A 19,358-nucleotide genomic window follows, 5' to 3' on the forward strand; every position below is an offset into this window, starting at 1 on the left:
ACTCATGCCAAATAGGTAACCCATCATTTAAGCCAGAAAAACAGCTCACAAAAATTTGAGAGGCTGAAATCTGGCTATGGGTTTCAATCATACAAATCCTACCACCATGCTAAGCTTCGCAGAGGAAGCGCACCCAAGGACTTCTCTGAAAATAATCACAGTATAAATATGTAAATACAAAGATAAGTTTCTGCAGAATCAGAATCTCAGAATCATCATTTGTCATTTTGATTAAAATGATAAGGAATTCTTGTAAAAGTACTGTTTTTCATATTTTATGCATAAGGCTACTTGTTATGATTAAAGATTCTGAGAACGTTTGAAGCAATTGCCACTAACGAAATATTTATTGCCAATATAGACCACACAGCGTATTTTTGATTATGTTTCATACATCATTTGCAATAAAAGTTATGAGATTTTAGTCACCATTTGAAGAATAAATCCATGCTTTTGTGGCAAATAGCCCACTTCTTAAATGATTTATAGTTGTGTCACAGGGTAAAGCGGACCGTGCTCCTGAAAGATTCTGAAGTTTTCAAATTTCCAAAGGGAGCCCCAGACTCTTTGAAGACTTCTTTAATAAGAGACTGGCTTGGCTCGAAGCAGCGTGCGTTTTAAACACACATTTAGTTCTGACTATACTATGAACTTTTCCCTAAATAAGCACTGCACCACCAGAAGTGCTCTGTATCACTGTCATCCAGTTCTAAAATAAACCGAGAAATAATTCCTTTTTTAGCCAAAAAGAAGAAGAGTAATGGCTGTTGCTTGAGCACACTGGATATTACAGCATTAACTAAATGTTATTTCTAAACCGATAATCCCCCATTTTATATTTGTGGGAACTGTACACCGGAAGGCCACTTGACAGAATCACAGAATCATTTCGGTTGGAAAAGACCTCTAGGATCATCAAGTTCAACCGTTAAAATGCCTACATACATGGCATCTCTGAACACAAAGGTACGACCAAATTTAAAACAAATTAAAATTCCCATTCTAGATCCTGGGTAAAAATCCTGGATGACCAAATAAGATTCCGATGTGAGTCAGAATTTTAATATACTAACACAGGTAACACCACTTGTAAAATCAACTAAAACCAAACCAGAGTTAGCCATAAAAACCAGAGGTTAATTAATCCAGTCACAGATGATCCTGAAAACTGAGAATCTGCAATGAGGTGGTCAGTGAAGAGGACTGGTGGTTATTTTGATCAATTAACTTCTCCAGCTGCATGTGAGCAGGAACCCCTAACTATGTCACTGACAATTGCTCCACCGGTACCAAGGCAGGATGTCTAGTTTCAAGCCCAGATAAAATAGGAAGGTTAAATGTAAACCTAACCAGCTGACAGCAAAAGCACACTTAATAACACATACAGAACCACAAAGCTACTGAAAACAATGCCTTGACAGGGAATGGCACTCAGCACATGTGCCATGGAACGCTCCTGGTAAAAACCAAGCTCTAGAAAAACAGGCTAGCCAAGAAAACCCATCACAATTGAACATCTCACAAACTTGGGCAATCAAGTGTCTTCTCACATGCACACCAGTATACTGTGAACGCACCCAAGAGCAACCATCAGGACTGGAAAGTATTTCACCTAGCTTTAGACATCGATCGAAGTTAGGTATCCCTGCTCCCTCTACAGCAGGAACATCTACGTTTCCTTTCTGGAGGAACCTCACGGAACCACACAGTGACTCGGTCTACAGTAAAATACACATCTGTGAGGGAAAAGCGCCTGGAGCTATCACCTCCCTCCTTCCTCCACTTACTGGTGAGTAAACCTGGCACATGGCTTCCAGATTAACCTAGATGCAGTATGCGCCAATTCGGTCACTCGCGGAGCACCAGAGGCCTCGCTGACTCTATCTGCTCAAACTACCTCCAAGCATTTCTTTGCTCCCCACCTGAGAAACCCAGCAATGTTTTCCGAGCAGAATGTGAAAATCTTAAATATAACCTCAGGAATTCTGTGCTTCGTGCAAAGTAACTGAGAACACTCATTGTTACTGCCCCAGACAAACGTTTGAAAGCTGGACACACCCAGTACAGGGGCAGAGAAACCCATGGAAAAGGCCAACAACATGCCATACATCCTAAGTCCTACAGTCTGCACAGGTGGCCTGCTCCTCACAGCAACACCAACACCAACCAAGTGCAAGTCAGTCCTCCAGCACGCAGATGGGTCACCTGTACAACACACAAGTAGGTCCAGCACTTCTTAAATGTGGATTTGCTGCTTATACACTACAAAGCACATGTACTAACAGCTAGGAAATCAGAGACAAGAGTGTCATAAATCTTTCGTTGCTGCTTGGTACGACCAGTGAGGAAAAAGGTGTTAACTACCTCTACAGTCAATAGTTGACAGCGAACGGCCTGCAGCCGATCCCTAGACATGATTGTCTTCGCTGTAAAAGCAAACTGGCCAGGAAACAAAGTTCTAAAGCAGCTTAATAGGAATTAAATATCTGATACAGACACATCGGCACTGGACAAAATTCCCAAAAACAGCCTCCAGGGACAAGCATTCGGGGTACAAATCCTAGTAAAAACAATGGCTACATCCCTATACAAAAAAAAGATAATAATGCCTAATTGTATTAATAGACAGTCTCACAGCTGCAAAGCTTGGGGAAAAAAAAAAAGTAAAAAACTATTTGGAAAGCTCAAGGAGAGGAGGGAGCTCTAGCAATGAAGTTTATACTTCTCCTTGAACATCTGTAGAGATCTGGCCACAGAACTGGTCTGAGACATTTAACTCCAGGAATGACTATGCTAAAGGTACCTGAGTTAAAAGGGAGGAGCTACAACTGCAACAAAGAAGAGCAAAAAAAAAAAAAAATTAAGAAAATGCTTAAAGATTTATTTAGGAATTATGATAAATTACAAAGGAATTGAAACAGCAATTGAAAGATGTAATACAGAAGTTCTTCCAGATGTATCCCACGTGAACTGTTAGTAAGCGACAGAGCCGTTTTTAAACACAGACAACACTACTGGCAGTACACTCAGGGTACGTGAATACACTGAAAAAAGGTATCAGTCTGAGCCAGCCAACGGCAGCTGACGGCTACATACAAAGCATTTCCTGAGGCTACAATTAGAACCCTGTGCGTTCTGAGTAAGGTCAAAATTCACTGGTATGTTTCAGGCTATTAAATCCATTTATTTGAATTATCTCAGGCTAAAAAAATAAAAACTAACATTTGCATCATGGTGTATATATACACACACACACACACACATATATATATATGAAATAAAATCCACTGTTTTTAGAAATATCAGGAAATTGAGAGCTCTGAAGAAATCAACAGAAACTGAAAGACTCATCAGCTGTGAAAACTGGGTCGTTGTCCCCCAGAACACTGTAAAGACAAGTTATGATTACCTGCTCCATATCACTAAAAATTATGCAAGTGACATTATCTTTATTCAAAAGATATTATATGGTAAAATACTACACTACAGAGTGAGAAAGAAAACCTTTTAGTTAAGCCCATTTCCACCAGAAGATCACCAATAGCTTCACAAGAATAAGCCTATTATTTCATTTAATGAGAAGCCAACTCTAAAGCATCCCTTTTCAATAAAAAACACATCACAGAAACACGAGCAAATGTTATTCTATCTGGATCTTTAAAACAAAATCAGAACGCTGAAATATTAGACAAAGCAAAGCAGTGCTCTTAAATGGAGAGAGCCACAACGTCCTTCACTCTTTGGCTCTATTGTTTTCTCTTTTTTTTTTTTTTTTTGAAGAAGCATACAAGTGAGGGAGGCCAAGAGATTCATTTATGTCTTTAAATAACCAGGACGAACACTGTTTGCCCTTCAAGAATACCCGAAGGATACACTCTAACTCCAGCACAGGCTGAATGACAACTGGACACAAATTTCAAGGCACTGGTATGATATCCACCCACAGTGAACTTGGCCTTACACTGTTGTGCTATGTCATGTGAGAAAAAAAAAAAAAAAAGAGGCAAAAAGTCAGGCACATGCTTATCTAGTTAAAAAAAAAAAAAAAAAGAATTTTAAGGGAATATGCAATCTGTTATTTCATAGAGGTAGGAATGTTTGACCTCAAAACAATCCTGACGACCACGACCTGATACCACTGCAGGTTTGGAAGCTCACTAGCTCATACAAAGCCATTCACCCTCCAACGATAAGCAATTATATCGATGCTACTTCCGACATATGTCTAGCTTGCTGTTAGAGCATTCCAATGACTCCTAGGCAACCTATTCCAAAAATTGACTAACCTTTCTACTAGAAAGGATTTCTTAACGCCTACCTTCATTCTTCCTAAGCATCTTCAACTGCTTTCTTGCAATTTAACCGTACTGTTATTATTTTACTATCTGTGGACTGGTGAAATGGCTTACTCCCACTGCTGCACCAGTTCTTTTTGTACTTGCACTCATATCCCTCAGTCCACCTTTCTTTAAGTTATGCAACTCCAACCTTTCCTCGTTGCTTGTACTTTTACTCTCACACCCTGTTTCTCTGCAGACACTTTGGAACTGCACAACCCAAAACCCGATGGAGTGCTTCAAGAGAAGTCTTAGTGCTAAACAGAGAACTGCTTCACTTCTCACACCGGCTACTTTGTACCCTGCAGGTGGAAGATGGACACAATGTTTGACTGCTTTTATAAACGTATAACTTTAGAGGCATATGGCTGAAACAAGGAGTTGACTTCATTTCCAGGTTGTGAAACTGAATCACGTGGCTATCCGGAGTAAATTATTATTTACACAGCCAGAGCATATGTTCTAGGAGCTCTTAAGGTCATGAAGACCTTTGCTCTGGAAAGCCTATGGTCTAACAATTACTCAGAGGCATCTGTGATTACAACAGCTACAATTTTAGATTCATTAAATCACGTATGTCCCGGCATACCTTTGCTCTTTAAACCACTCTTAGTACCTCACAGCGATTAATAAATATCGTTACTATTTTAGAGCTCTCCAGAACTGTAGTACCTGTAAAAGCATTCAAGATCTCAACCGGAAAGTTGTGAGATTTAAAGCTCTTTTAGTATGGCTATCTGCACACAGTTCAAGTGCACATCTCGGGATGTTCGGGGAGACTTCATGAATCATCTGCTGCAACTAACCTTGAGTTCACCTAGCTGTTAAATTTGGCAATGTGGGCGCAATGGCAGAGCAAGCGGCCTCCCAAGGCCACCGAGTTGAGCAACGCGAGGGTCACCACGGGAAGCGACAGGCTGCGTTTGTCTTCAGCTCCGGCCCGCAGCTCACGGCGCTGTGCACAAACACTCGCGGTTCTGCACGGCACCGAGCGTGCCGGGGAGCGAGCCCCGACAGCCTCTCCCCGGGCCGCAGGCACCTCCCGCTCGCTGCCGGCTCTGGGACGAGCTCCCGGGGCCGTGCCGGGCTGCTCCCCGCTGGCTGCCCGGGAGCGCTCCTGCAGCGCCAGGCGCTGGCCCTGCGGGCTCGGCAGGCTGCTGCGAACGGCCCCGCGCCCCGCCGGCGGCAGCTCGGCAACTTCGGTCCTGGCAGGGGCGGGCTGGAGGCGAAGCGGAGCCCGGGGGGAGCGCGGCCCCGGCGGCTCCCGCCGCTCGCCCCCCGGCCGCCGCCCCCTCACCTCACCTCACCTCACGGCCGCCCCCGCCAGGCCGGGAGGGGCGGGGGGAGCCCGCGCCCCCCGCCCGCACTCACCGCCCGCCGCACGCCCCGCGCCGCGACCGCCCGCAACATGGCTCCGCCGCCGCCGCCCGGCGCCGCTCTCGCGAGAGCCGCCCCGCCGCCGCCCCGCCGCCTCATTGGGCGCCGCGCCGGGGCGATGGGCGCGCTCTGCTGCCCGCTCCTTTCCTCTCTCCGCCGACGGCCGGCCGCGCGCGGCGCGTGGTTGGGGAGGGCGGGAAGCGCGTGAGGGGCCGTTGGCGGAGGGCGGGAAGCGCGCAGCAGGTGGCTGGTGCACCTCGTCAGGGCGGGGCGGGGCCGCACGTGCCGCAGCGCCCCACGAGGCGCAGCCCCCGGCAGCTCGTGCAGCCCCCCCGCGGCCCTTCCCCTCTGCCCCCGGCATGTTCCTGCGAGGGGCTGGATAAAGCCCTGTAGAATCACAGAACCATCGAATCCTTTAGGCTGGAGAAAAGCTCTAAGATCACCAAGGCCAACCATTAGCATGGCACTGCCAAACCCACCACTAAACTGTGTCCCTAAGCACGACGCCTGCACGTCCCCTGAGTACCTCCCGGGATGGTGACCCAGCTGCTTCCCCCCGCACAGCCCTTTCAGTGAAGAAACGTGCCCTAATATCCGACCTAAACCACCCCGGTGCAACCTGAAGCCATTTCGCCTTGTCCTTTTGCTTGCTGCCTGGGAGGGGTGACTGAACGCACGATGAGGACTCACCAAGGCCTGAGGTGTGGTCACCACAGCTGTCTCTTGGCTCGAGAAGATGGGTGCTGAGCTTCCAAAACCCGAAGCAGGATGCCAGCACTGCCACCAGATGCCTCCCTTCCTCAGACACCCACCAGTGGCTGCTAAGGAGCCTGCCGGGTGCTGGGAGCAATCCCGCGCAGACCACCGCAGCCAGCCTCTGATGACAGCGTACAGGCAGGATCCCCGGGCGGCACTGGAGGATAGGCCAAGGAGAGAGCCTGCTGTGGGGACACACGTCCCACTTCCTGTCCCTTCCCTGCTCATCAGGAACCAGAGGAAGCGTCCCAGGCCCTGCTGGAGCCATGTGCCTGGCAAAGGAGGAGGAGGAGGGCGAGGTGCCCCCATCTGCGGCTGGGGAGCCAGCTGCCAGCCCTGGCCCCGGCCATGCTGCCCCGCTCCTCACAGCCTGGCTGCCCCCGGGACCAGGCTCGCAGATGTTTCCATACCACCAGGTTTTTTCCCCCTGGCAGGGAGAGGGATTTGCAAAAAACAGCAGAAAGTCAACGAGAATGTTTCAGGCCAAGCGGCCACTGGGCCCCTGAGAGGCCAGCACCAGGGAGCAGCCAGCTGCCAGCCCCGCCGCACCTAGGCCGGGCACATCTCCCTCACCCCCTCACAGAAATCACCAGCCAGCCCCGAGCGCTGCTTCTTCCTTCCCGTCCTGAAGTGGTTTGGGGTAAAGAAAACAGACGGTTACAGCCCTTGGCCCGTTCTTCCAAGAATCGGCGTGGGTCTGCAGCACGTCAGTGATTCGTTCTGCATTTCTGAGGCCCCCGCAGGAAAGCAAGAGGCAAGCTGATCAAAAGGGCTCTTCAGCCTTGCCACAGCCTTGGCACCGGACCACCTCTAAAATGCATCCAGCCACATGGCTTTCACCTCAGATGCCAAGAAGTATTCCGGCTTTACAGCGAAACGTAGCCAGGTCCAGCAGCACAAGCATCAGAGTGGACACTACTTTGTCTCAAATGCTTCAGGCAGGGAAGAAAGGTGGCTGTACCGCATGCTCCAGCTCCCCAGGCCCAGAACAACAGCAAAACAAGGATGCAAAATAAGAACATCCTGAGCATCCTTAGCTCAGCCATTATTTCTTTTTAATTAACTTGTTTTACTCATTAAAAGGATGACACGCAATTTCATAATCCTATTGTCAGCTCCAAAAAGGAGCTTCCAACGTGCAGACAGCACATCTCATGGGGATGAATTCTTTAACAAACAGAAACAACGCACATACACCTAAAAATGCCAGAGCAAAAATAAACAATCTGATCTCATTTGAGTTTGGGGTTTTTGTTCTGTTTGTGAGCACCTCAGACCAAAACAGAAGTAAGCCACTCCATCAAAATTGACCCAATTGCATCCTAGCTCAGAATAAGTTGTTGCTTTCCCCACATGTCTGGTTTAATAACACACAGGTATTTTGACGAGCAGGGTGACATCGCCACCTGCCAGGTCAGACTTCAAAGCGTAGTGTCACCCATCCAAAGAAGTGACAGGCTGTTTATTTTCTGTTTATAACTTTGATTTTAAACCTCAGCAACACTTAAGTTACGTGTAATCTTTATTGAAACTGGCTTGATGCGGATTACACCCTGAAGCATAAAGGAAGTCTATCACGTATGGCCAGTGTTTTAGGAGCTTATAACTGTAATCAGGTAGGGATTATATCAGCATGATCCATATTAGCTGCACGGTGGCAAGAGTCTTTTTTCTATTTGACCTTCCCACCTAAGGCATGACAATAAAAACAGTAAAACACACAACAAGCAGGTGCTGCTGAAGGTGGAGTCACTATCTAATGCAGGCAGAGGACCTTACTCTGTATTTTGAATGAAAAAATTAGCCCTTAATTAGTGGAAGCAGATCCATTTATGGTGCATTGTTATCCAGGATTATTTCATTAGGATCTGCTGACCCAATTTCTGCGTTTGAAAGGGAATTACATTTTTTCACACTACAAATCAATAATGCTGATTGCTCAAACTTATAAAAATAGGGTTTCAAATGAAAGCAGGTACCTGCACTGGTATCTCTAACAAAGGCCACAAAAGAAAATGAAACGAGCCATTACAAATACGTCATCATGTCTGCATCAGAATCGGATTTCGGTTCCCTTAAAATACATAATTCCTAATTAAAACATATGGAATCCAGCTAATACAGTCTCATGACTATGGGATTTAGAGAAGGAGAGGAATTTTTTTTTTATTACTGCTATGATGGTCCCCTCTGGCAGGGGTCATCCTCAGTTTACTCCTCCCACCATCTCTGGGCATAGCTGACTCCGATAAATTTGAAGAGCTTCGTTTGGGAAGCTTCCCCAGCACACGAAAGGATTCGCCTCCTAATCTGTCAAAATCCAATAAGGTTAAAGCAAGTGCAGCCTGCTTAGGGTGCAGCGGGGCTCTCCAAGCCATGCAAGCGGGACCCATGGCCCAGCACCAGACAGGCAGCCGCGGGGAGAAATGGGGTGAAAACCCACCTGGGAAGGGGCAGTGGGAGAGGTCTCTGCTGCTGAAATATTCCATGCCCACGCTCTGCAAATCCACACGACCAAAGCAGTTCAGCAGCCCAGGACACTGCCTATCCCCCTGCACTCACCCCTCCCCCACAGACGGGAAAAGGAGGCACCTCCCCAGGGCCCTGCTCTCTGCTCCCCATCCATCCTGCCCCTGAAACACATCTCAACACCTTTCAGTTCCTTTACAACGAAAGCCCCAGCACAGGTGTGCTTAATGCTTTATCCAGATCACCTTACAGCCTCCCACCTGCGTGCCTCTGGTCAGCATTTTGTCTTTCACAAGGCCTCTGGAGGACCCCCCGGCAGGGACAATATCACCAGCCCCATTTCCAAAGCCTGGGATGGAGGCAAGCACTCCCCCAAAGCCACCCCACAACAGCCACCGAATCGAGCTAAACCTACAAACCCCATTTGCAGGGAACAGCAGGCAGCTGTTTTCCCTTCCTCATCATCTCCTCTCCCATGCTAACCATTTCCAGGTGCTGACTAGGTAACGAGGGAGCAACACCGCGTTGTGTTTCCTGCAAGTTGTCACTGTTCCCAGAGAGCACGGTCACCAACAGAGCTCAAGCACCTCCTGCCGAAGACAGGCAAAGAGGGGCGCTGCAGCCTCTCATGAAGCACGGGCTGGGGTTCCCTGGGCAGGCAGCTCCTACTGCCCAAGAGAGCAGTGCCTGGTAGCAGGGGTGAGGGACGGGTGTCCCAGGTCATGCTCTGCTCCCCTCCTGTGCAGGTGCCTGCCATGGCCGCTTGGTGACCTGCATCCCTCCTCTGGTGCGCGCCTCGCCTCCTTGCTAATGGGAGATGTGTGTAAAATTCACAGCCAGATTGTATCAGCATTATTCTTTAAACAGGGAGCTGCTTTTTCTGCCTGTTACGCTGCCAGGGAGGAACCTGGAGGTTGCGGTGCTGCCACAAGCCCACTCAGCAGCAGGGACACCCAGGGGAATGGCCTTTCCCATGCCTGCAGGAACAGAAAAGGGAAAGTTGCTTTTCCTTTAGTTTCCTTCAGTTTCAGCTCAGTAAATAATACCTTGAGGGCCTGTTTTCAGTGTCTGGGACCTGTTTGATTTTTGACATTTTTCTCCACTGAGAGAGGAGCACCTTCTGGTGAAGCTGCCTGCTGCTTATTCCACCAGGCGGCAAGGCGAACGTGCCTCCTGCACCCCCATCCCCAAGCCTAAGGTGCCACAGCAGACCCACTGCTCTGCAGACACAACACACCCACTGCCCCTTTCACCCAGCAGACAATGGCACAACAAGATTCCCAAAAACATACATGCAGTTTGCATTTCAGTGAAAGTAGCGAGAAGCCGGACACTTCGCAGGGAGCCGGGAAGCCTCTCCCACGCTGGCAGGCTACATCAAGACCAGATGCATCTCTCCGAGACATGACTGAGGTCAACCAGAAAGTAATGGGCTTGGAGCGGGGGGAAAAAAGAATCAGATGGGGTCAGCTGGCACAGCCTGGTGTGGAGGAAGCTGGATGGGATGGTGGGATGAGTCCTTCCCCTGCCCTTGAACTTTCTGCATCCCTCCTACCCGGAGGGCACAAAATGGCAAGGACTCCCTTTGCCATTTTACCATGGCTGATTCTTAATCAATAGCAGGGCTGGCAGTAGCTCTTGTGCAATACCACTTTCCGCAGAGCTGGGCCCTCTTTCCCTGCAATGCTCCCAACCCCTGCTGGTCTCAGAAGAATTGAGCCCAAAGCTCCACATAGCAATTCAAATGCATCACCAGACATTAGGCCACCGGGTTAACCACTGTTTAATTTCGTCACATTTGTTTGTGAGTTATGTACGTGCCTTTCTTTTGTCAACATCTCCTTTTAAAAAGGATATTGATTTTGTTTTCAAAGGCTCTCGAAAATAAAATGAATGACTACATTCTAAGGAAGAGTCATTTTCTCAACAGCTGTAAATAATTTATTGTTCGCAACCCACCCAGATCAAAAGATACTTCATCAACTGATGTGGCAAAATCTGGTGCAAGCTGCATTTCTATTATCTCAGATCCAATTAACCATTTGGAGCAGACTAATACATAACTAGATCAACCCAGAATCAGATTAATAACCAATCCATAATCACATTAATCACAATCTGTCCATAATTAGCCATCAGATAATCCCATTGGACAGGAGGTGACATGCAGTATCCCATTATCTCATTAATTATCTATTTTCAGTATCAGGCATTGTCCCCAAACATGGGGAAATGTTTTCTAAAGGAAAAATGGACAGGGAATTCGCTTTTGGCTACATCCTCCCCACGGAAGACCCTAATGGTTCAACGCTGAAGTTTTACACCCTTTGTTTGTGCGTGTTCTGCTAGAACCAAAGCTGGGTCTTCGGGAGATGTCATGTTTTTGAATAAAATATGATTATCTTAGGAAGATGGATAAATAAAACATTTGTTTCATGTGAATAAGTTTCTGAAAGAAAAGAAAACCCTTCATCAAAGGTTTTAATGGTAATGTGATAACAATAGCTTTGCAATACTAAATCTTATTGCAGATGGTTCCTGTCCTTTTTTGTAATGTAAGTGAAATTGTGTTCCATCTGTTTTAATTTTATAATGGACTTAATCCATGACTGGCTCTGAAAGAATCGGCATTTACTGCCTTTGCAATCTGCTGCAAACAAAAAAATTGTTACCGTTTCCCCTGTCTAGAGGCAACTCGTATTTGTGTTTGGGAGCAAAGACCAGAGTTGCTCCGTAGAGAGCGGGAAGCGCTGCCAGCCTCCCTGCGGCCAGGCAGCCCCGCCAGCCCTCACCCCAAACCCCGCTGGAATTGCCCCAAAAGCTGCTGGAAACCCTGGGTGCTGGGTGGAGGAGAGCAGGGAGCGCTCGGGGTGGCAGGAGGGACAGACGGTGCCTGGTTTCCACTCACAGGCACTCCCCTCAATTCCAAGCAACCTGAAGGCGGTTTTCCAGAGGTCCCTCCTGACCCGTATTGTTCGACGGTTTTATGATGCGCTTTCCCTCAGCGCCCCCAAAACGAACTGACAATTGACCTCTTTGTAAAATGGGGCTGCAACGGAATGGTTTTACGCCTCTTGGCATCACCTGGAGTCGTTTCAAAGTTTGCCATACAGCACCTACAGGCGGTTCAGGGCTTTCAGCATTTCCCTGGCAAGTCATTTTTCAGGGTTTTCGACGGCACTGCCTGCCTGGTTCCTACCTGCCTGGGCACAAACCAAGTCCTGCCCCACCGTACCTGCCTGCTGCCAGCGCGCGGCTCTGTGCTCACACCGGTGAGCCTGCGGCACAGCTTTGCCCAGGGTCAGAAGCGTTTGGCTGGCTGCTGCTCCTGAGCTGGAGGGAGGTTTGGGAGAGCAGGAGGACCCTGCCCTAGAGTGGGAAAAGGGGTGATGCAACACGCAGCGTCCCTGCCAAGCTGCTGTGTTCTTAGACGAGTCTCGTTCTCCTATCACCCTGACATTTTATTTTTGCATTTTATTGTTAGCACATGCAGATCCTGACTCACTCGGGACTCGGTGCATTCCACCCCGGCCGAGGACACCCTTGTGGACCCCCTTCTCCGTGGGGAGTGCGGGCACAGGCAGGACTGCAGGGCTGTCACTTGTCCCTGGGGGTAACCCCGCTCTGAAGAGCCGGCGGCACATTTCCAGCCCCCTTTACGCCCCTCACCTCCCAGCTCCGCTCTGCTGCCGGCCACGGAGCCACAATGCCGGCAGCGGCCGGACCGCGAGCCCCGACGGGTGCCGCAGCACCGAGGCAGGGGACGTGTGTGCTCGCCCGGCCGTGCGGGTGTGGGTGCTGCAGACCCCGGTGCCGCGCATCGCCCAGCGGCCGGGCGGGACGGGCGGGGTTGCTGAAATCCCCTGGCGATGCGTGCCCCTGCTGGAGAGGGCACCCCGAACGCGTTCTCCCGCTCAGCTCCTGCTCAGTCGTGAACATCTTGCTTTCAGCACCTCCGGGAGGTCCCAACGGTGCAGCGGGGGCTGCAGCCAGCTGGGGAGAGTGGGTCAAGCAGACAAACCTATCGGTTTGGCTATCGGAACCCTCCTCTCCCCTTTCCGAGCTCCCGGCGTCTCGTACCGACAGGGTGTCTGGCTCAGAAACAAGTGCTTCAGCCGAAAGCCCACCCTGCCTCCTCGCTCCGAGCACAGCGAGCACAGCCTGCCCTTCCCGGGTCGCAATTCACAGCCACCACGCTGACCTACACCTGCCCGATGCGCGGGTCGGATGGAGGAGGTGGCTGCACGGAGGGGAGGGACGGGGCCGAGCCCCAGGACAGCGGCGGTCGCGATCGCCGAGAGCTCTCGAGGTGCTCCCGGCAATGCGCCGTGAAGTCTTGGGGAATTTAAACCCGAGCCGAAGGCCGCCGAAGCGCTCTGCCCATTTCTTTGCTAATGCACAGGAAGCCCGTGGAGACCGGGGGCGGGGGGTGAGCGGAGAGGATAGAAAGGAAAGGGGAGAGCCGGGGCTGCAGGGGCGCCGCGGCGTCAGGTGCAGCGCCGCACCCCCGCTTGGCCGCTGATCCCGGCCCGCCGGGCGGCTGCCGCCGGGGCCCGACGGCGGAGCTCGGGGCGGCCCCTGGGGCACCTGCGGGGACGGCGGCACGGGGAGAAGCGGGGCGGCGCGCAGCGAGGAGCGGCACCGGCGGGGCCGGGGGCACGGGGCTGGGACGGCGCCGTGCGCTCCAGGACGGGGCGGCCGGCACGGGGCCGCCGGGGGCTGGGCTGCCCCGCCGGGGGGCTGCGCAGCGCTGCCGCCGCGTACCGGGTGCCGGGGTGGTACCGGGGCGGTACCGGGGTGCCGGCGGTGCCGGGGTGCCCGCGGTGCCCGCGCCCCGCCGCGCGCCCATTGTTCGCCGCGGCCAATCCGCGTGCGCCCTCCCCGCGGCCGCCAATCGCCTGCGGGGGCCGCGCGGTGAGGTCAGCGCCGCCCCCCCCCTCGGCCGGTGCGCGCTGACATCACGGCGCGGCCCGGCGGGGCGGGCCCGGGGGGGCGGGCGCGGCCCCCGCCCCGCGGGCAGTGGAGCAGCGGCGGCGCCGTCCCGCAGCCATCCCGCATCGCGCCCCGCGCGCACGGGGCCGCCCGCATGGTGGACGTCCTCCTGCCGCGGCCGCTCCCGGGCGCCATGGGGGAGCCCTCCAAGAGTAAGTGCGCGCCGGGCCGGCCGGGCGGCGGGGCCCCCGGTGCCGCCGGGTGCCGCCGTCGGGGCGGTGACAGCGCCGGGCAGGGCTGCGGCTCCAAGCCTCGGCCCGGGCGCCGCCGGTGCCGCCGCTCCCCGCGTGCCCCGCGCTCCCGGCCCCGCGGCGCCGGCTCGTAGCGGGCTGCTCCTGCCCGCCCGCCCGCAGCCCGCGCCCTGCCCGCCCCGCTCCGCGCTGCCGTTCGCTGCCCCCGTCCCTTTCGCGCCGCCGCTCGCCTCTCTCTCTTCCCGTGTTTCGGTTTTCTTTTTTTATTTCTCTTTCCGTTTTTCTTTCTTCCTTTCTCTTTCTGTTCTTCTGGTTTTGTTTGCTGCTATTTCTCCGTCTGTCTGATGTCTTGTCTCTTTCCGTTTTCGTTTGTCCACGTTCCTGTTTCACCTCTCTGTTTTGTTTTTGATTTTCCACGGGGTTGGTTTCCCTTTCTGTCTTTTCGTTATCTTTTCTTTTTTTCTTCTCTTATTTCTTTTCTTTCCTTCCTTATCTTTCCTTCCTTCTTTCTTTCTTTTCTTTTCCTTCTTTTTTCTTTTGTTTCTTTATTCTTTCTTTCCGTTTTTCTTCCGTTTTTGTTTTACACTTTCTCCGCCGTTATTTCCCATTCCGAGGTAACACTTTTATTTCTCTTCCCGCGGTCCTTTCCCTCCCTCGAGTTTCTCCTTTCATTTCTCGCTGCTTCTCTCTCCGCTTTCGGCTTTCCTTCTATCTTTCCCTTTCCCTGGCCACGTTTCTCTTTCGGCTTTCCTTCATTTCCCCTGCCCACATTTCTCCTCCTTTCTTCCCGTTTCGTCCCCCCGTTCCCGGCGCCCCGCCGCGTTCCGCGCCGTCCTGACCGTGCCCCGCTCGCTCCGGCAGGGCGGCCGGGGCTGGCCCTGTGCGCGGGCTGCGGGGGCCGCATCCAGGACCCGTTCCTGCTGCGGGTGTCGCCGGACCTGGAGTGGCACGTCGCCTGCCTCAAGTGTGCCGAGTGCGGGCAGCCGCTGGACGAGACCTGCACGTGCTTCCTGCGCGACGGCAAGGCCTACTGCAAGCGGGACTACAGCAGGTGACCGGCGTGCCGCAACGAAACCGACCCCAAAAAAGCCCCGCGCGACCCCCACCCCCCACCCCCCCCCCAGCCCCGCGCTCCCTGACGGCGTGGCGCCTCCCCGCAGGCTCTTCGGCATCAAGTGCGCGCAGTGCCGGGCGGCCTTCAGCAGCAGCGACCTGGTGATGCGCGCCCGCGACCACGTCTACCACCTCGAGTGCTTCCGCTGCGCCGCCTGCGGCCGCCAGCTGCTGCCCGGGGACCAGTTCTGCCTGCGGGAGCGCGACCTGCTTTGCCGTGCCGACCACGGGCCGCTCCCCGACGGCGCCGCCGCCGCCCGCGGGCCGCGCAGCCCCGCGCTGCCGCCGGCTGCCGCCGCGCACCTCGCAGGTACCGGCCCCCGGCGGGCCGCCGCGGCTCGGGGAGGGCGGCGGGGGGCGGCGGGGGGCGGTGGGGAGCGGCGGCGGCGGGGCTGACGATGCACGCTCTCCCCGCCCGCCGCAGAGCCGGTGCCCGGGCGGCCGCCGGCCCCGCGGCCGCCGGCGCACAAGGCGGCGGAGAAGACGACCCGCGTGCGGACGGTGCTGAACGAGAAGCAGCTGCACACGCTGCGGACCTGCTACGCCGCCAACCCGCGCCCCGACGCCCTGATGAAGGAGCAGCTGGTGGAGATGACGGGGCTCAGCCCGCGCGTCATCCGCGTCTGGTTCCAGAACAAGCGCTGCAAGGACAAGAAGAAGTCCATCCTCATGAAGCAGCTGCAGCAGCAGCAGCACGGCGACAAGACGGTGAGCGGAGGGAGCGGGGCGGGCGGGAGGGCGCGCGCGGGGGGCCGGGCCGCCCGGCGCCGCGCTGAAGCCCCCCGGCGTGCCCGCAGAGCCTGCAGGGCCTCACCGGGACGCCGCTGGTGGCCGGCAGCCCCATCCGGCACGAGAGCGCCGTGCAGGGCAGCGCCGTGGAGGTGCAGACCTACCAGCCGCCCTGGAAGGCGCTCAGCGACTTCGCCCTGCAGAGCGACCTGGAGCAGCCCGCCGCCTTCCAGCAGCTGGTGAGCCCCGGGCGCCGCGGCGGGGGGGCGGGGGGGCGGCCGCGGGGCTCACCGCACCGCCGCTGCCCCCCCGCCCCAGGTCTCCTTTTCCGAGTCCGGCTCCTTGGGCACGTCCTCCGGCAGCGACGTGACCTCGCTGTCCTCCCAGCTCCCCGACACCCCCAACAGCATGGTGCCCAGCCCGGCCGAGACGTGAGGCCGCCCGGCCGCCCGCCGCCGCCGCGGGACTTCCGCATGCCTGCGCTCCCTGCATGAGACACCCGGCCCCGGGCCGCTCCCAGAGCGCCGGACAAACGCCTTTGTTTTTTAATTATTCTTATTTAAAAACAAACAAAAAAATACCTTACTGACGGCCAAAAAGCACCGGGATTCTCGCTGCCTTCGCCAGACCGGAGAGAGAGCCCCCGCCCCGGTTATTTCGTTGATCGGGGGTTTCGCCCTGCGGATTTCGATGTTTCCTTTCCCCAAAGAAACGCGCCTTTCCCCGCTGGAGCCCGGCGTGCCGAGAGGCTGCCTCGCCCGCCGCTGGCGCTGGGGACGGCTTCTCTTCCCTGGCTGGAAGGGAAACGAACAGAAAGGCGTGCATCAGCGGAGAGAAGGAGCAGGGACAGGGGCTCCCCCGGCGCACGCCTTCCCGCGGCCGCGGAGCCGGCCCGGCGCCCCCTCTGCAGCCGCTGCCCGGCCTCATCTCACGCCGCTGCCTCGCCCGGGGTCGCTGGAGAACGGGACCCGGGACCGAGCCTTTGTAATGGGGAAACCAGTACTAGTGGTGTTAAGTTATCAGTGGACGGAGGATGGATTGTTTGAGCCTTTAACGAACAAAAGTAAGTTATTGCTATTTATTGTCAGTCAGCGGTTGAATAGTGGGATTAAATATTTTGGACTTAATAAAAAAAAGAAAAAAAGAAAAAAAGAAAAAAAGAAAAAAGAAAAGGATTGAAACGAAAATAAGGGACGGGAGGGCGGCGGCGGGGCCCCGGCCACGGGAGCGGGCGGGCGGCGGGGCGGGGAGGGCCGGGCGGGGTCTGTCGCAGCCCCCAGCCCGCATCCCCCAGCCCGCTTTTGCCGTCGCGGCCTCTCCCCCCCCGCCGGGGCCGCGTGTTCACGGCCAGGGAGGCGGAGCGCCGGTTCCCCTTTCGGGCAGTCCCGGGGCCGTGCTCGCACCTGCCGCGGTGCCGGGCCGCATCCCCTCCTGCCGGGGCTGCCCCGGGGCTCGGCGGCCCCTCGCACGCCCTCGTTCTCCCCGCCCAGCCGCGGCCGGCGGCCCCTTACCGGCCTCTGCCGTCGCTCCGGCTCCCTCCCCGCTCCCCCCAGGGCGGCCCCGCGCTGCCCCTCGCGACCCACCGCCCGGTGTCTGAGAGGGCGCCGCTGCCCCGCGGGGCTGAGGCGGCGGCTGCGCGGGCACCGCTACCCCGCGTGTCCCCTCTGCCCCGCCACCCGCTGGGCGAAGCGGCCCCTCACGGCCGGGGCTGCGGCCCGTGCGGCCGCTCCGCGGCTGCCGTCGGGGCTCGCGGAGCGCCTGAGCGGCCCGGCCCGCCCCGACCTCCGCGGGTCCCCGGCCGGGCCGGGCCGGGCGGGGAAGCGCTGCCCGGTTCCCCGGCTCCCCCCGCTGCGCGGCCCCCGCGTTCGTTACCTGCGGCCCGCTGGGCACTGCCGGGCGGAGCCGCGGCCGGGCCGGGTTTCAGCTCCCGAGAACGATCCGCCGGGCCCCGGCCGAACCCGTACCGTTCCTCCATGGCCGCGGGGCCGCCCTCAAACCGCGCCCGAAGCCCCGGCCCCTTCAGCCCGCGGCTCCCCGCGGGGCCAGCCCGGGCGGGTCGGGTCCCGAGCGCCGCCGCCTCAGGTGCGGGCCGGAGGCGGGGGGGGACCGGCACGGGGCTGCGAAGCGGGGACAGCGCCCGCCGAGGGCGGCCCGGAGCGCGGCGAGCTCGGTACGGCCCCGGCGGTGCCTTCCTCAGGGCCCCCGGCAGCAGCGGCCGCGGCTCTGGGGCCGCCGGGCCGGGCCGGGTCGGGCCGGGCCGCGCTGAGGGGGCGGCTGGGGCCGGGCCGCGGGGCGCTGCGCGGGAAGGGCGCGAGGCGCGAGAAGAAAGCTCTGAGGCGGGCGGCAGGGCCGAGGGTTTAATGGGGGGGGCTCCAGGGGAACGGCGCCGTCAGGAGAACATCACAACGTTTAAACGAGCATTATTAAAGTCTTACCGAAACGTTAAAAACGCGCACGGTTTACAAAATCCGTATTATGCGGGACGTATCAGCAAAACATTACAAACGAAGTTTCCTCAGAGCCAGTTCTGAGAAATACTTTAGACGTCTGCATAACTGGAAGGACATCTTACCCGCCTCGCTTGGCTGCTTTTTTCCCCTCTCCGAGCCTTGCGCTGCTTATCATAATTCAAACACACCAACATTTGTAACGCAGAAGTCACTCCGTAGTCAGAATAAGTTATTTTATTACAAGACATATATTTCCTCTATTGGCAATCTTGGTTCAGCAGTTCTGCAGTGCAAGTACCACCACATCACAAGGTAGAAAGTACCCAAACCATGACATAGGATTCATGAATGAAATAAACTCAAATTATCAAAATTACGAAACACAACTTGAAAGTATCTACAGTACTTATGATATAAATAGTGCAAATTATATATATCTACAGCATAAGCATTTAGAGTATCAAAAATTTTTCGGAATAGCCTTGTAAAGAAGGTAGTCAGCACGAACCAGTTAGCATTACAATGCCAGGGACCTTAAAAACAAATACACCACTTATTTTTTCAAGAAGAACTGCCGAGCTTCTTCCCAGGACTGCCGGGGGAATCTGTTGGACAGCTCAAGATAATCTTGAGAATTGAAAAATTTTTCTGTTGAAGACAGAACATAAAATCACCAAGTTATTCCCTCTCTAGATAAGATGGCAATAAAACAAGAATAATGAACATGCAGCCAATTCGAGATACTTCAAGTCATTTGCTCCCCTCCCCCTACCAAAAACTTCTCAAATCATGGAGTAATGCTAATGCAGAGCTACAGGCATCGAGGTTGGGCTTTGAAAATGGGAGCACGGGGGCCTGATGAGCAGAGGCGCAGGTTTTTAATTTACTGGGTCAGGCTCTCCGCGACAGCCACCGCGGCATTACGAATGGCTCTACATACTGCA

At 55.0% G+C, this 19,358-nt stretch overlaps 3 protein-coding genes across 9 annotated transcripts in view; 1 reads left to right on the top strand and 2 right to left on the bottom strand.

The window, feature by feature from the left end:
- The window catches only part of ETFA (electron transfer flavoprotein subunit alpha), a 32,379-nt gene extending 26,578 nt beyond the window's left edge, over positions 1–5,801 (bottom strand). The window contains exon 1 of the mRNA XM_035553772.2: positions 5,709–5,801. Coding sequence (XP_035409665.1) covers positions 5,709–5,747 — 39 coding nt within the window. The 5' untranslated portion in view covers positions 5,748–5,801. The remainder of the gene's footprint in view (positions 1–5,708) is intronic.
- An 8,135-nt stretch (positions 5,802–13,936) lies between these two features.
- On the top strand, positions 13,937–16,690 carry ISL2 (ISL LIM homeobox 2). The gene is made up of 6 exons (XM_035553948.2): positions 13,937–14,083; positions 14,984–15,173; positions 15,283–15,545; positions 15,660–15,943; positions 16,033–16,203; positions 16,283–16,690. Exons 1-6 carry the CDS (start codon positions 14,026–14,028, stop codon positions 16,397–16,399), a joined length of 1,083 nt encoding a protein of 360 aa, XP_035409841.1. The 5' UTR covers positions 13,937–14,025; the 3' UTR covers positions 16,400–16,690.
- A 1,617-nt stretch (positions 16,691–18,307) lies between these two features.
- SCAPER (S-phase cyclin A associated protein in the ER) overlaps positions 18,308–19,358 on the bottom strand; it is a 230,997-nt gene continuing 229,946 nt past the window's right edge. For 6 of the 7 annotated variants that reach the window (XM_035553934.2, XM_035553933.2, XM_035553935.2 and 3 more), the window contains one exon: positions 18,384–19,062. In XM_035553934.2, coding sequence (XP_035409827.1) covers positions 18,968–19,062 — 95 coding nt within the window. In that variant the 3' untranslated portion in view covers positions 18,384–18,967. Of the gene's footprint in view, positions 19,063–19,358 lie in introns of all 7 variants that reach the window. The other variant, XM_035553931.2, reaches the window with a different exon arrangement.

The sequence above is a fragment of the Cygnus atratus genome, chromosome 11 (assembly GCF_013377495.2).
Source record: "Cygnus atratus isolate AKBS03 ecotype Queensland, Australia chromosome 11, CAtr_DNAZoo_HiC_assembly, whole genome shotgun sequence".
In the NCBI taxonomy this organism is placed as follows: Eukaryota; Metazoa; Chordata; class Aves; order Anseriformes; family Anatidae; genus Cygnus; species Cygnus atratus.

Coding starts and splice junctions, on each gene's coding strand:
- ISL2 (XM_035553948.2), top strand. CDS start 14,026: ATGGTGGACGTCCTCCTGCCGCGGCCGCTCCCGGGCGCCATGGGGGAG. Junction 14,084..14,983: donor CATGGGGGAGCCCTCCAAGA/GTAAGTGCGCGC, acceptor TCGCTCCGGCAG/GGCGGCCGGGGCTGGCCCTG. Junction 16,204..16,282: donor CCGCCGCCTTCCAGCAGCTG/GTGAGCCCCGGG, acceptor CCCCCGCCCCAG/GTCTCCTTTTCCGAGTCCGG.